The following is a 15,959-nucleotide window of genomic DNA, read 5'->3' as shown; positions in this document are numbered from 1 at the left end:
TTTCCAGCTGAGTCAGAATTCTATTTGCTGTATGATTTTTCATCTATGCATGGGACAGCAAAGTCTCTTTTTTTTTTTTTAAATAAACTGCAGTTGCCTTGATTGTTCAAATAGACTGATCCTTAGAAAATAAGGAAAACTCTCTTGTCCCTTCTTTTAAAAAAATGTCACGTTAACATGACCTGAGTTATTTTATATAAACATATTATACACAAGATAAATGAGGAAAATGAAGGCAATTCAGGTGAGGATAAGGGAAGAATGTATCTCTTCTCTAAAAGGAAGCACAAACTTCTCAGTTAGAGGAACGCAGGCTCAGGAGACATTTTGGAGAGGGGATGTAATAGTTAAGGACTTTGTTTTTGTAAAGTTTGTTGTTATGTGTTTTATTTTTAGGTGTTATTTTTGTCTCCTTTTAAAATCAAGACCTTTGTAAAAAAAGTTCAGAGGAAAATGATACAGGAGATAGTTTAAATAATTTAATCCTTTAATGTGGAGGCTTATTATTTTTAATACATATTTTTATTGAAATGTTTACATTTTGTAAAACAAAAATATCTCCCAATAAATAGCTTCAATCAATATAATGTTAAAAATGAATATACTTAAGAAAATAACAGAAGCGAAAATGTTTTATTTTAGGTTAAAACATTTTTATATAAATTGATAACATTATTGTATGAATTCAAGAGCGTGCAACATTCGGAGTCCAACAAGCCCTTTGTATCTGTGTTTACTAGCTGAATAGAAGCAGGAGGGGAATATGGAAGAGTTCGCAAAGAAACAAGTAATTAACATAAGAAGGAAAGTGGTTTTGATATGTTCGCACATCTATATGTCTGCTTATTTGGGCATCTTTCCTATTCAGCACATTATCCTAAAGTTATTAGTTTGGGTACTTTATGTTTCTGCATTGGGCGTAGTGATATCAGAGCCATTTAAATGCGTGATTTGCCTGTCGCCAGCATTTCCAAGGGACAGATCAAGAGCACATAAATGAGACCAAAATGTACTTTATGCAAGGTGTCCTGCTGTATTATTTTATGACTTGAAATTATTGAATGTAAACTTAAAAACACCCAATTGTTCCCCTCCCCCTAACTTTGAAGTATGCCGGGACTTTGTCAAATTCCCGTTAAAATAAAGATGTCAATTTCATCTTCCTTCCAAATTCATTTATCATGCTTTTTTAAAAGGTGTTTTCTGCTTTACCTGATGTTTAAATTGGATTCGCTCGTTTATGCTGTTCTTTGCTGTATCCCCCACGTTTTTCTTAAATGAATTAGTAATGACAGCGTACTCCATCATACCCTCTCTACAGCCACTTTAAGGGAAGCCTGGTGATCTAAACCTTTTAACCTATTAAAGATGATTTTCCCCAATTGAATCAGACCCACCACAGGTGTAATAACTAATCATTTAAACTACACCTGCTATTATGTATTTTTAAGCCATTATGTGTGTTGGATAGATGATAATTCATGTTTATTGCATTGTCCAATGGATCCGTTTTGCCTACACTAGCCTGATTAATGTATTTAAAGAAATAAGAGATGCAATTTAAAAAAAAACACATTGATGGAATGCACTGAGGAGTACATTGAAAGTGCCATTAAACCCATCAGAACTTTGCTCTCTGACCAGAAATGCATATTCCAATGGCTGGATTCAAAACCAAAGTGAAACTTGTTCATTTCAATAGTGATGCTCGATTTTTTTTCTGTCATGACATTTTTGAAAACATACTTAGATCTTAACTCCAGAAGCTGCATTGTGGCTTGCACATCTTAAGATGTGCAAATCCTTTTTCTCCTTTTTTTGCAGTCACTACAGCTTATTGGGAATGCAGATGCCAGCATTTGGGGGGAAAACCACACTTTTCTTCCTTGTACATGGAAGACTAGTTTCATCTAAGTGCAGGAATGGAGCAATCTCTCACTTCAGTATGGATGTGTCTGTCTCCTAAGTTAACTTCAAATAGGTTATCACCCTCTGTGCCACACCCAAAGCAAATGCCTTTTATAGAGGCAGATCAGATGGTTTTCCACAGTATAGTAGAATATACCTTGTATGGGGCTGGATGGCTTGGGGGGGGATTAATATTAGAATACAGAGATTTTCACTTAGTCCTGTGTGGTATGACCCATAGTAGTCACAGTGTAGTGACTGCTCAGCAGTCTGTGTGAAATGAGTTGCTGGGTCTCAGTTCTGTGGATTGCATCACAAGAACTATCACAACTCATACAAAATTGATCTCCTTGTTGATAATATCGGCAGAGACACAAAGAATTAAATAGGCTATGGAGAGTCAACTCCCCGCATATCCTTAATAGGGATTCCTACAGAACAGGCCTGAGGCACATAGAAGGCATATGTGGGGAGGCTTGCCTTGTTATACCTACCTTGTAGTTAGAGAGGAATCTAGCACTATCATTGGCACTTTAAGGAAATAAATTTGTATGTGTGCGCGCGCATGCGCACGCGCACGTGCACGTGTAAGTGCAAAAAGTATCATCCCAGTTCTTACACTCTGTGGAAGTATGTGTCTTTGACTTTATTGTGCTCTAGAAGATGAGCCTTTAAGTGACTTAAAACTTAAAGTTCTTTCACAAAAGCTGTATATAGCTTCTCTTGCTCTAGAGCATAAACATAACCACTTATCTGTCCAGTTGGGTCACTTCAAAAATAAAACTTAACCTTTATGTCTTTAATGTGATCCAGGACAAGGAAAATAACCTCTCACTTGCTGGTAGGAGGCTTGGGACCCTAATGGAGTTTGCTTTGTGCTAAGCAGTGTTTCAGCTTGGTAAAACATGTTCAAGGACAAACTTATCTACATCACAATATTAATACTGTACTATCTGAGTAGGGATGAGCTTGAGCCTCAAATTCTGCTCTGGATCCAATGATTCTCCAAAGTCAGATTGGAGTTCTGGTTCCAGCCCGTCACCATCTGCTGCTGGAGTTGATACCTGGGTGTTGTAATTTAGAATGTATTTAGAATCAGAATTTTGAATGTTCTTAACTCAGAGCTTTTCACTTTTCTGTTTCTCCAATCCTCTCACCCTAATCAGATCGCAACAGCAGTGAAGTTTCTACAGAACTCCCGGGTCCGTCAAAGTCCACTCGCAACCAGAAGAGCATTTCTCAAGAAGAAAGGTACATATTTATCGTGCTAATTAATTAATGAGGAGGTCTGGGGGTGGAATGTAGGCCAGGAGCTATTACTGTGGAAAATTAGGTACTGAGGGTAAAAAAGATCGCTTGTCCCAAGAAATTTGTAGTGTGTGAGGTCAAGGCAGTTCCATTTTCTTCCCTGCAAGCCAGTAGTAATATAGGCAGGAGACACGGCATTACAGAATGAGAGACATTTTTGGAACTTTAGAATTAACTACCTTGAGAGATCTTCAGAAGCAAGGACAGTTTAGAGTTACAGGCTAGATGGTTGATTCTAACTTCTTAATGACATTGGCTTTAGAATGACCAGTTGTAGTTAAAAGGTCAGCTGCTTCAGAAGAGAGTTTGGGAGAGAGGAATGAAGGAAGAGGGACATGGTATAGAGTAAATAAGGTCAGGCTAAGGTCAAGTGTGGGGTCAGCCTGACTTTCAGCCTGAAATGGCATATTACTGACTGTGCATAGCCCTTTCCATGGTGGGAGCAGGAAGGATCCTGACAAATCCAATATTGACTCAAGCCAGTGGAACTTGCCTGATAAGTTTTTCCTTTTGATTATAAAGGAGGTAACTTTGTTGTCTTAAAACTTCAGAACATAAAAAGAAAAAAAAAAATTTAAGAATTTTGTAGCAGATTTCAGATGAAGTTTATTCCAGCGCAAATTGCCAAACCAAGAACCCTCCACATCACTTAAGTCCTTAATGTGGGACTTACGCACTAAAGAGGCTCATGCCCTAGAGTGAATTTTTTCCTTTAAAGAGTTTTAAAAAGTGTTTTAAGTGCTAGAGTGTGTATGAAAATTCAAACTCCAGAGTTGGAGGGGATGGGGACCCATTTTTACAGGAGGTATTGTGAATATTACAGTCTGATTTGAATTCTTTAGCCAAAGACATTGGCCTATGGAACATAAGAAACCCCAGAAATATATTAGCTGGATTGGAGATATGAATTGTTTAGTGAAATCCAGGAGATTTGATGGCATGGGATAATCTGCTTACAGGCGCCCTGCTCATCTTGGGGCAGAAAGCACTGAGGATGGAATGGTAGGGGTTGTCTTCTAACCGCTTTACCATCAACAATATAATTCAGGTACATCATGTGGAATTTGGTCCTTTCCCGCTGGCCCTAGTGTCAGATACAAAGCCTCCCAGCAAGAAGATGCAGCTCTGCTAGGTGCATTGTTTGCCCTGCTCTGCCATCAGGGTGGCATTGAATTTGCTAATATGGCAAAATTTGGAGTTGGTTGGTCACTCTGTTCTGTGAGTTTTTCCTTGAAATATGTGAACGTATGGGGAGTAATTAATCATAAAAGCTTGGGGATTTCAACTCTATCACAGAAGCAATGAAGCAGGGGAAAGCTGAGCCTAAAAGCTGTGCTGATTACCCGGGGTAACCTGATACAAAATCTATTGTTGCCGAGAGATTCTTAGCCCCCAGTATATTGTGCAATATTATAACCGCCTGATCTTCTCCTCTGCTGACAATGACCAGTTATTCCTCATTTTCTCTCTCAACGTAGCTGGGTTAGAATTTCATTTGCAGAAGGTATTTAGAGCAATTTAGAGACAAATGTCTCTGGTGTTTGCTCTGCACTTCCCCACCGCAGGCTTCGCTGAGCAGTTTTTAGTATCAGGAGCTCCATCTAATCTGTTTAATTTTAATAAATCCCTGACTGGGAGAAGAGGAGGGGTGGGGAGAAGGAGGCAAAGAGACACTGTGGCCCGACTAATACTTCTTGTGAATTACTTGGCTAATAATTATCAAAGAGCAGAAACTGTTTGGTAGAACTCTTTGTTCCTGTTTGTTAATTCCCTCCCTCCCCTTTGTGCTAATTGCTCATATGGCAACTTAACAGTAGGAGAAAGGAAGGAACAGAATCCAGCAGTGTCTGCATCCAGGAGTCATTGGGAACTTGATCATATGGGATCTGCCCACTTGGTCATATAAGGTTATCTTTGCTTGATGCTCCACATGTGCATCAGGCTAGTTGTGCCCTCAGGGGCAGGAAAAATATTGTCCTAACCATAGATGCAACTAGTTCAGTCTTGGGAATATGAAGGAGAATTAGCCTGGTTGAGTATTCAGTTCCATTTACACCCTGAGATTTACCCATTGGTATTCAAAGTAACTGTCTGGTGGTTTTCCTGAATTCTAGTAAAGCATATTCCACCAGAACTTCCTGGGGTGGAAATTTCAAGACTTATCCTTTCAAGTGAGCTTCTCCCCATGGCTGGCTTAGGGTGGCTGCATTATCCACCCATTGGCTACTGCCCGGGGCCAGCCTGAGGTAGCAAGGGCCACACTAGCTGTCAGCAGCTTCCGTGGGGGGAGGGGGAGGGAGAGAAGGACGTGCTGTCAGTCAGCAGCTGTTCTCTGGGGCTGGGGTGTTTCCTGCCCCCCCCCGTGGTCATTATGGAGTATAACTGTTCTTGCTATTACACCCCTCCCTTTCTGTTTGATGAGAAACAATAGCATTCCATGTACATCCCATTGTCCTGGCACAACCAAACCCTGAATCTGCTTTAAGTTATAAGAGGAAGCTGCCTACCGAATTGGTGGTCCTAACTCTCTTACTGTTTAGGAAGAGTTCTTGAACAAATGGATAGACACACAGACAGACAAATGCACAAACTCTCTCAAATATATAGTCGATATTATTATTGCTCTACATATGTATAAAACATTTTTCCTGCCGGATGACAGAATGTTCCTGCCGGGCAACAGAATGACATCATTAATGTCATCAGCATCAACAGGCTGTCTAAGCAAAGTGAGAGTGGCTGGGGGGGTGGGGATGAGCGTAGCCCCCTAGTATCATATATAAACATTTCTCCAAACCCCATGTTAAAAAGAACTTTGTTCATCTCTCTAGGGAATAATACAGAGGCATCGTCTCTTGGTAGGATTTTGCAGTTGTAGCTGCCTCCAGGAGATTTTGCTGCAGAAAAGGGGGGTAGGATCACTGGTTTTCTGAGAGCTATAAGGAAAAAGGTACATACTGACAATGGGAGGCTCTCAGATGCCCTAGTTGCAGTCTGTTCCAGCAGGAATGGCTATAGGGAATGTAAAGGTAAAAGCACTGACAGCAGAGATACTCCTAGCTTTGCTTAGGAAATGCCACATGTGGGATTTGCAGTGAAACAAAGCCTTGAATTATAATCTTCACTTTTTAAAAATACTAATCTCTATCCCAAAAAGGAAAATCCATTTTTAAAGTATTATTTAATATAGAAATTGTGATCCCACAGGTGCATGGCCCTTCAGTTGCAAATGAAGGTTACTTTAGAATCCTCAGCTGGGTTGGGTTTGTTGTCATGTGAAATAGCAGCTGGATGGTAATGGCGGGAGGCTGCCCCTATTTCTGTCCAGTTAAGAGTTTGGGGGTCATATATTACAGGCCTGGGATAAGCAGCCTGATGATGATGGAGGGAGTGAGGAAAGTGTCCTGGATTTAAGATCTTTCAAAAGTTCAGTGAGATTTCTGCGCCGTCTTGAACACTTTGAAACTTTGTGAATACAGAGACGTTAATGAGAAACATGAAGTTATTAGAATCATTTATCATTTTCTTTGAAGCTACACTGGCATTTTGTGTAATTTATGACATTTCCTCCTTTTTATTGTGAACTTCTTCAGATGAAGAGGAAAAGCAGCTGTTTCCCTTCGGCGTATCTGAAAGAAAAAAAAAGATACTGTTTGTTTTTGGTCCAAGTAGCTGATTCTGCTGATGACACACCACCACAGTGGCGCCTGGGGAGTAAATAAACAGCATGTGGGGTTTAAACCCTGGTGGAAATGTGTCTGTTGTTGAGCTGTTGGGGCTCAGATGTCCACTGCTCAATTACCTTTCTAGTAGCACATGCAGGTTAGAATTGTGTTCTGAATGTGTGATGTGAGACTGCAGAGGGTGGATGGTTGAGTGGTGAGAGTGCTAACCTGTGACTTGGGAGCCAGGGTGGGCAATAACTTTGATGGGGGGGGCACTCCAAGATTTGGTAAGAGGACCAGGGCCACACTTCTGTGGAGGAGATGCAGAGTCTGGGATGAAGTTTGAGTGCAGAAAGGAGCTCAGGGTAGTGGAATGGGGTGTAGGAGAGGGTGTGGGGTTGAGAGGGAGTTTGGGTGAAGGAGGGGGTTGTAATCGGGGGCAATGGATCGGGGTGCAGCGTCTGGGAGGGGGTATGGGTGCAAGAGAAGATTCTGGACAAGGGGAAGGAAGTTGGAAGAAGTTCTGACCTGGGGGAGTGAGGTGCAGAGTGTTTGGGTGGTGACCTGAGGCAGAAAGGGGTGGTTACCTGGGGCAGGGAGTTGGGGTGCCAGAGACAAGTTCTGTTTAATTAGGTCGCTCCTGGCCAGCAGCCCCGCAGAACCCTGAGGCAACCTCCCTGCCTGCTGCAGCCCCAAGCTCAAAGCAGCTGGTTTTTCTATGTGGCTCTCTGTGCCGCATGTAAGGGTGGGGGAGGCTTTGTGTGCTGCCCCTACCCTCACCACAATCTATCAGCTCTCATTGGTCAGTCAAAGCCACATGGAGCAGCCAGCCGCTTTGAGCAGCTTGGCGCTGCTCCCTGCCAGAATGTCCTGGTGGGGCAGGCCACAGGCTGGATTAAAAGGCTTGGCAAGCCAGATCTTGCCTGCCCCTGCTCTGTCCAAATCCCTCCTCAGTCATAGACTTCCTATGAGACCTTGGGCAAGTTACATAGCTATTGTTCCCCATTTGCAAAATGACAGTCATTGGAGTAAGGAGAATACATTTTTTAAAGGGTGCAAGGTCCTTAGGTACCACAGTGATGGGGACCTTATACATTGAATTGCACCGAGGAAGAGCAAATCCAGATATTTGTGGGGTCAGAAACTCTCTTAGAAAACATATTACCTTGATTGGTGCTTTGTATGTTCATGTACACCTGAATCCCAATGGAGTCAAACTTCTGTTTGATGAGAGAAGCAGGAGGTCAGTGGAAAGCTTTGCCCTTCACACATTGGGTCTATTAATCTATTTCATTACCTTGGCTTGTAAGAAGCAAGTTAATACAGAAGCTTTTCTGCCGCTCTGTGGCCTGTGGGTCCCACACAGCTTTTGCACTGCAGTTCTAGTAAAGATGACAGACGTGGGAGGTGCTTGTCAGACTGGAGTGTAGAAAGCAGTGGAGGTGAGGGCTTCTAAGTTGCTAGTGTAATGACAGTGCATACATTATAGAGTTTTCAATGCCCCACCCCACAAAAGGGTCAAAGGTATTTACTTCTCAGCAAACAAAAGTTGTGAATTTAGGATTCTGCTGTAGAATATGAGCTCCCTTCTCTTCCTTCTTTTAATCAACTGCATTCGTGGAAATTGAACCCTCACTGGCAGCTAAACACCCTCTTTACCGAAGACAAGCCCTGGCGAATCACCTTGAGGAAGAGAGAGGAGGGGCCACAGACTGCGGTTGGAGAGTTTTAAGGGGAGTAAATTGTTCTGTAGATTTCAATTTAACTCTCTTTTATTACTTTCCTTTTTTATAATTTAAGTCCATTTCATGAGGCAGTTTGCATGTCCTTGAATGGAATCTTGTTACCATGAAAGCTTTTTTAGCATTGATTTCATAAGTCTTAATTTAATAGCTCCATCATTACTGAGAAGCCCTGAGAGTGAGGCCCTAGCTTTCCAGGTCACTGACCTTTTAATTACAAACCTTGTTCTGATGGCCAGGTTATCGACTGGACAGCTCTCAGCTTCTGTCCCCAGGATGAAAGTGAAAGTAACGGCCTTTCCTCCCCCACTCCAGAAAAGGGAGGAAAAGAAAAGTAACTCCTGTGTTTCTAAAATTAATTTTCTCGTTCAGCTTTACTTTGTAATTAATTCTTTAGTATGTCTCAGTGAAGCTTGAAGAGTTTTTACAAAGCTTTTCCTTGAGCACAAAATGCAGTGCAAATCAATGGAGTCCAGTGACAGCTCATGCAAAAATATCCAGTTAGTAATGTGTTACCAAGATCCACCCTTCCCAGAAGGATAGTGAAGGTCCTCTCCACCAGCTTCTGAAGACAGACTGAGAGTATGTCTAGACTACAAGCCCCTTTTGAAAGAGAGCGTCTAGACTACAGCCAGTACTTTCGAAAAAGCACAGTTTGCATTACATAGCACCTTTTTTCGAAAGAGCACTTTCATAAAAAGGCATTATTCATCATAAAATGAGGTTTTCCACGGTCCAAAAAACTGCTGCGTTCTTTCAATTTACTTTCGAAGAAATGCAGCAGCACTCTAGACGCAGGGGAAGTTTTTTTCAATAAAAGGCCACTTTTTTCGAAAAAAACCTGTAGTCTAGACAAACCCTGAGTTACTTGAAAGGCAACATGGCATCTTCAGTAACCACAAAGAATCAGGTTCTCTGTTTTAGTTCTCGTATGAAAGGCTTAGCCCAGTATCATTGTACGCTGTCCTGGTGGGAGGGGGAAAGCGCAATGGTTCAATATCAAGTTTTAGGAAAGAGTACCCAACACTTCTTCCTGCTGTATTGTTATGGTCTTTAAAGGCCTCGCTACCATTTATTGAGCCAACATGACCCTGTTTATCTTGTGAGATCAGATGGGGTCCCGGGAACTCAATCAGGAGCAATAGAATGAAGAGTGAGAGAATGAACACTTTTCAGCACTTGCAACAGTTCCCATCTGAATCCAAGTTATCTGCAGTCACATCTGCGCTCTGCTAATGTTTGCCAATGATGATAATGTTCACCATATACAGAGAAGAGTCTTGCTACAGGTTGCTCATGACCCAGTAGTATAAATGTGTTCATGCGTTGGAGATTAGGACCACAGCTCTATGTTGTTAACTTATTTATTTTTCCTGAAAGTGATTGAGAATCTCCATCCATCTGCTAAGAAGAGATGTCTCCCTATCCTGCCAATCTCACATGTGCATATCTGTCATCTATGCCAGCCTATTCATCATGCTGACTCTTCCCCTCATCAATTTTCCCACTGCTTGTGTTATCTGAACTTGTCATGAACTCTACATATTTTCTGAGCTGTGTGCCAAGAGGAAACGTGAAGTACCAGCAAAGGTTCACCAACCAATCAACTGTTAGAATATCCTAGGGAGTCAATTAGATGTGGCTACTCCTTGGGGCTGCTGAGCTTTTGGGAAAAAGTGAAACTTTTAGGATGAAAGATATAAAATCCTACTCCCTCCTTCTGCCAATATTTGGAAGAAAAATAGAGGACAAGCCATTGGGCTCCCATGCAAATGGGGAGAATGATGCACATTCTGCCTCTGATTTTAGCTAGTGATTCAGGAGATGACAAAAAGACACACTGCTTCCAGGATAGCTGATTGTTGACACTGGAGAGAAAAAGAAGAGAAGATCCTTCCTGATCACTGCAAAAGATCATCTTATGTTCCGGTGCACAGGCTTTGCTTAGTATGCCTATGTTTACACTGGTATCCCAAAAAAACTCTGCTGCATCCAGGGATTTGCACTTCTGCAAAAAAATAGTAAAAGTGCAAACGTGTTCTTTCAAATGCCTCTGTAGTCCTCATTTCACGAGGAAAAAGGGGGCTTCCGAAAGAGGGTTTTTTCCCGACATTTGGCCCAGTCTAGGTGGGCCAAATATTGGAAAAGCCTCTTCTGGCAAAAGAATCAGAAAAAGCTACATAAAATGCAGAGCACATTTTGCATAGCTTTTACAGGGAAAAAAATGGCAGGGTAGACCTAGCCTATAAGTGTTACCAATTATTGAAAAAACACTCAGCATTTATTTTTTATGTGAAATAGCAGGGACGGAATCAGGACGGGACTGGGAAGTGTAGCAAATACCTTTAAACATTTAGTTCTGGTCAAGGGATTTTAGAAATGATCTCTTTGTGTCTGAATTCCCACTGTGGTCAAGGAACACTTCATTGTTGTTTTTAAAAGTTGCTTTGTATAACACTATAAATGCTTGAAGTTAGAGGTAGTCGAAAAATGGAATTTTTGCCCTATGGGAAATTCTGAGATTTTGACTTGGAATGAAAAGTTGAAAATTCAGAATTTTTTACAAAATTAAGTATTCCAAAACAGTTTGTTTCTATTATAGTTTATAATATAAGGGATGGATGTAATGAACATATGATATAAAAGTCAAAAAGATAAAACTGTTGAGAGAACTTCTTGTTGAAAAAGTCAGTGAAATGGAGCTGTTCCTGTGAAATGTTTCTGTTTCTAATCAAAATATGGTTTTTGGAAAAATATTTGACCAGCTCCACTTGCAACTGAAATGCTTCTTTATGGATGCTCTTCCTGCAAACAAATAAGAGTGTTTGTTTTGGTAGGCTTGCTCCCTGGAACAGGGCCACACACCCTGTTTCATGTTTGCAGGGTTGCTCACCAGAGTTAGACAACTGGCTTTGAGCTGCAGCATTTACTGATGAAAAGGAATCCTCACTTGGACCTGCAGAAAGACAGAAGAGGCAGAAAGGGCTAACTTAGGGCCCACCAACCTTGACAGCGTGACCCTTTAACAAACATTTCCAGTGGGGTTTGAGAATTGCTTTGCGGTTTGATGTCAGAAAATTTAAAATCGTTGTGGCTTTTTTTCTCCGATTTCTGTGCAGGGTTCTGGACAGTGCATTGCATGGGGCACCTGTTAGATGTTTTAATGATGTTGCAGAAGAATCCGTTGAGGGAGAGAGACTCACAGATTTGACATCTTCTAAATGCTCATTTATTTATTCCATAACAGAGGGTACAAGTCATATTAATGGTAATAGCTTCTCTCTTACTTCAGGCTCACCCCGTGACACACTTGAACCATTTAGATGTGCATTCTGCAGAAAACGAGAGCTGATTTCATTTACTGTACAGTGAGTGAAGAATCAGGCACAATTCCCATTTCTCCCAGTCCACTTGTTGTCCAGGAAATTCAGCAGTATTTCAGTGGAGCAGAGTCCATCAGTACATGTGGTGTGGGTTCATAATTTACAAAGTATTGGTAAATAGGAGTAAATACAGTGCCCAGAACACACTCAGACAGTGCCCAGAACCTTGTGTAGTCTTTATTTTAACAAATAAATGGAAAGTTACTGTTTTAACAGTGACTTTTATTTTGGCTAGCTGACAATAACTATGTAATATATAAATGGTTAAAAGTGATTCTGCAAAATTAGCTCTTTTTGCTCCCTCTGTGTGTTCTGAGTTATAGTTGCCTTGTTTCCATTCCTGTTAGTACTGCAGAGCTCATACCACTGTGACAGAATGCGATGGATTCTATCTTGGATCAAATTGTCAGCTAAATTCTGAGCTTTGAGTCATTAGTATTGATGATGCTGAGCAGAGGGAACAAAGCTAGATCTTCAGATCCTGGTCTGAGATTGTAGTTAGGAAAGTCATCTTTTGATGTATGTATTTAACAAATTTAGCTGTGGATATCCTTGTGAGAGAGACTATGGAGTGGCTAGAGATAGGCTTGTACTATGTGATGATTAAAGATCAGGACCAGATGTCAGGAGATCCAGGTTCTATTCCTGTCTCTGCCGTGGACTTCTTGGATGATCTGGAGCAAGTCACCTAATCTCTCTGAGTCTCAGTTTCCTCATCTGTGAAATGGGAATAAGGATGATTATTTCTGCAGCATTTTGAATGTCAGTCCATTCACATTTGTAAAGGGATTTGGGATCTTCAAGTTGAAGTTGCTAGAAAAGTATGTATCCTCCAATGTGTGATTTTTGGAGTTGCGCATTGTAGTGAGCACTGCACTTTCAGAGAGACAGAGAATTTACCTCAGTTGGCCGAATAAGGCAGGGGAAGTTTGTCAGAATGCCAAGGCTCAAGCAGATTCCGTGCAATCCTAATTTAGCCCTGGAGCTCTGACCTTTGAAGCAAGCTTCACCTTCAGACAATCAGACAGATCTGTGTATGCTAGTAAAAAAAAAAATATGGTTTTGGGTGGAAGGAGTTCAGTCTCCATGGCCATTCAGCCCAGGGGAGTTCAGTCTATAGCCCACTCATGAATGAACTCTCCCAGTTCTGGAGGGACAACCTTGTCCCCTCAGGTTGGGTGTGGGGAAAATAATCTATTAGGCGAGGTCTAGACTATACTTTCTTTTATCAGAAAAAGCTGTGCAAATTGCGCTCCGCAATTTGCGTCTCTTATTCCGATTGCTTTTCCAGAAGAGGCTTTTCCATCATTTGGCCCCGTCTAGACGGGGCCAAATGGCAGAAAAGCCTCCTGTTTCGGTGGAGCCCTTATTCCTTGTAGAACGAGGTATATAGGGCTCCCCGAAAGAGTGTGTTTGCTCGTCCACAAAAAAAGCGGAAGAGCAAATGCGTTCCCTGGACATGACGGAGTTTTTCCAGGATACCGGAAAAACCTGCTAGTCTAGACGTACACTTACATTCCATGTTTCTCTTCTGATGAAACCCACCCACTCATATTGGTTCTGCCCTGTTCGGGGAGGGAGGGAGGTGAGTTAAGTCTCCATATTAATTTGGTCTATGGGCTCTTCTGGGCCACAGTTGTGTTGTGTATGTTATCTGCTGCTGGGCCATGGACTTCTGGCTGCTGGGCCGTAGTGACTCTGCAGGCCAGGGCTGGGGTACACTGCCCAACACTTCCCCTCCTGTCGCAGGTGTTGGGAGATGCATGTCCTGCTCCACCTTTCAGCCAACCAGCATCGGGCAGGGGCGGGGTCTCCACTGGCAGCTGGGGGACAGCGCAGGGCTAGGTGAGAGGAGCGGGGCATGCACTAGAGGGCTCTGGAAGCAGGGCTAGTGCTGGGGGGCTCTAAGAGGCAGGAGAGCTGACACTGGGGAGCACTGGGACATCTGGGGTGTGGGTCTGGCATTGGGGGCTCTAAGGGCAAGGCTAGTAGTGTGGGGGCTATGGAGGTAGGTCTGGCACTGAGGAACTCTGAGGGCAGGGCTAGTAGTGTGGGGATGCTATGGAGGTAGGGCTAGCACTGGGGGGGCATTGGGGGCTGGGGATTTTGGCAGACCGGTATCATTTTATTTGTATATTGGCATATTCATTATTTGCGTAAGGAATATGGAAATATGCAAATAAAATGTTACCAGTCCACCTAAAGTTTGTGACTGGGTTTGCTGGTCCCCAGTATAAAAAAGGCTGGGAAACACTGGTGTAATAGACCACATATCTTGTAGTGACAAGGGGCCAGAGCATCCGTGTTGCTATAGTCACATTATTCCTTTCTGCTCCACACCACTCCCTAATTTTAACCTGGGGGAGGACACTTCTTGTATCAGAGGGGAATGAAGTCTTGAGTTGTTCATTCTGGTTCTTCCTAATGGATCCTGGCCTAGAATGGACCCTTGGCCCTAGGAAGAGAGAGGAGAATTCATTCTCCATTAAATCTGAGGCTCTCATAAGTAAAAGTTGTTGACTTTGTCATATTGTTGAAATGTGCATTGCTTTTATCAAGACAATAAAGGGTAAACGGGGTGATCTCTGCTCCTGTGGAGCGGTTGGATGGTTATATTACACAATCCTGTAGAACATCTTGCAGCAAATACATGGGTTATATTAAAAGTTGCAATCATATCATTTTTAAAGTAAATTGCTGACCTTATGCAGTGGAATCAGCTTTATTGAATTTCGCCAAAAATGCGTTTATAATTCCCCTTCTGCCCCTGCATACACACGATATTCATGTCCTTGCTGTCCATGTGGGAATGTCCCTTTTTATGGTGATAAACAAAATTAAATTTGCCTTTGTCTCTGCTGCCCTACCTCACCTTTAAGATTCCATGGGGGGTAGAGGGAGGTAGGAGCACCAGTAGGTGGCCTCACTTCATAGGGAGCCTGGGCTTTGTCCCTGTACAAAGAGATATGACACTGGACTGTGGCTAACAGGTCACTGAACAAATGAAATATCTAGATCTTGTCTGTTGGCAGAAATCTGTAGTGCCATGGGAATGTTTTACATTTAAGGGGCGGATAAAGTATAAGACAGGTGTAACGCAGGTATTTGCTAGGAACGCTGAGGCATGACACTATGTAAAATTAATTTTGATTTTAAAATGCCTGTAGTTTGTTCCTAGGTTTTTTCTAATTACCATATACAACAAAGACTACAATCCACAAATCATTATTGACATATTCTCATAATATTGCAATTATGCTTCTCCCCATTAGTAAACTCTAATAATCCCTCAGCCTCCTCCTTGAATTCCTGAAAGGAGAAATACTTTGCAGTATGTCCTGAAAGTTAACAAATTTATATCCTGCACTTCTAGAGCAATATACATTGTGCAAACATGAGCTAATCCTCAGAACATACTGTGCGGAAGCACAGCATTACTATCCTCTTCTATACTTCCTTCTGATTGTACTTTCTCATCTAGTTAGCCCTTTTCATTTTTAAAGCAGTTGGCAAGTTTTAATCCTCAGGATGCTGCTGGGAGAAAGTATTATCCCCATTGTACAGATGAAGAAACTGAAATATAGAAGTTGAGGAGTGTACCAGAACTGCAGTTAGTATTGAGGAGTTCCTTGCTCCCAGTCCTGAACTTAGACCACCATATTGTGCTAACATGCCAATATAAATCAAGATGTTGCTATTGAGACAGCATAATTTCTCAGATTATTTTTATGTATTTCCTTCTACAGGCCCCAGCTTCATTTGTAACTAGTTGTAATCACCACAGTCCAAACTGAATCATGTAAGTAGATGAAAGGGCAGGCTGTCTCTACAGTGCTTGGCATTTGCCTCTTTCTGGTACATTTTTCCCAAACCCCCTCTCTAGGCTTTTTTGTGGTATTTAAAAGACCAGCTTCTCACATGTTAAGTGAAGAATATCCCTGCTCCCAATCCTA

At 42.0% G+C, this 15,959-nt stretch overlaps 1 protein-coding gene across 1 annotated transcript in view; it reads left to right on the top strand.

Annotated features, from left to right (window-relative positions):
* PEX14 (peroxisomal biogenesis factor 14) overlaps positions 1-15,959 on the top strand; it is a 116,962-nt gene that overhangs the window by 51,842 nt on the left and 49,161 nt on the right. Inside the window, exon 3 of the mRNA XM_006127059.3 lies at positions 3,075-3,159. Coding sequence (XP_006127121.1) covers positions 3,075-3,159 — 85 coding nt within the window. The remainder of the gene's footprint in view (positions 1-3,074; positions 3,160-15,959) is intronic.

Source organism: Pelodiscus sinensis, chromosome 23 (genome assembly GCF_049634645.1).
Source record: "Pelodiscus sinensis isolate JC-2024 chromosome 23, ASM4963464v1, whole genome shotgun sequence".
NCBI classification, from domain to species: Eukaryota; Metazoa; Chordata; order Testudines; family Trionychidae; genus Pelodiscus; species Pelodiscus sinensis.
The sequence above is the reverse complement of the archived record's forward strand: the minus strand, read 5'-3'. Positions and strand labels throughout refer to the sequence as shown.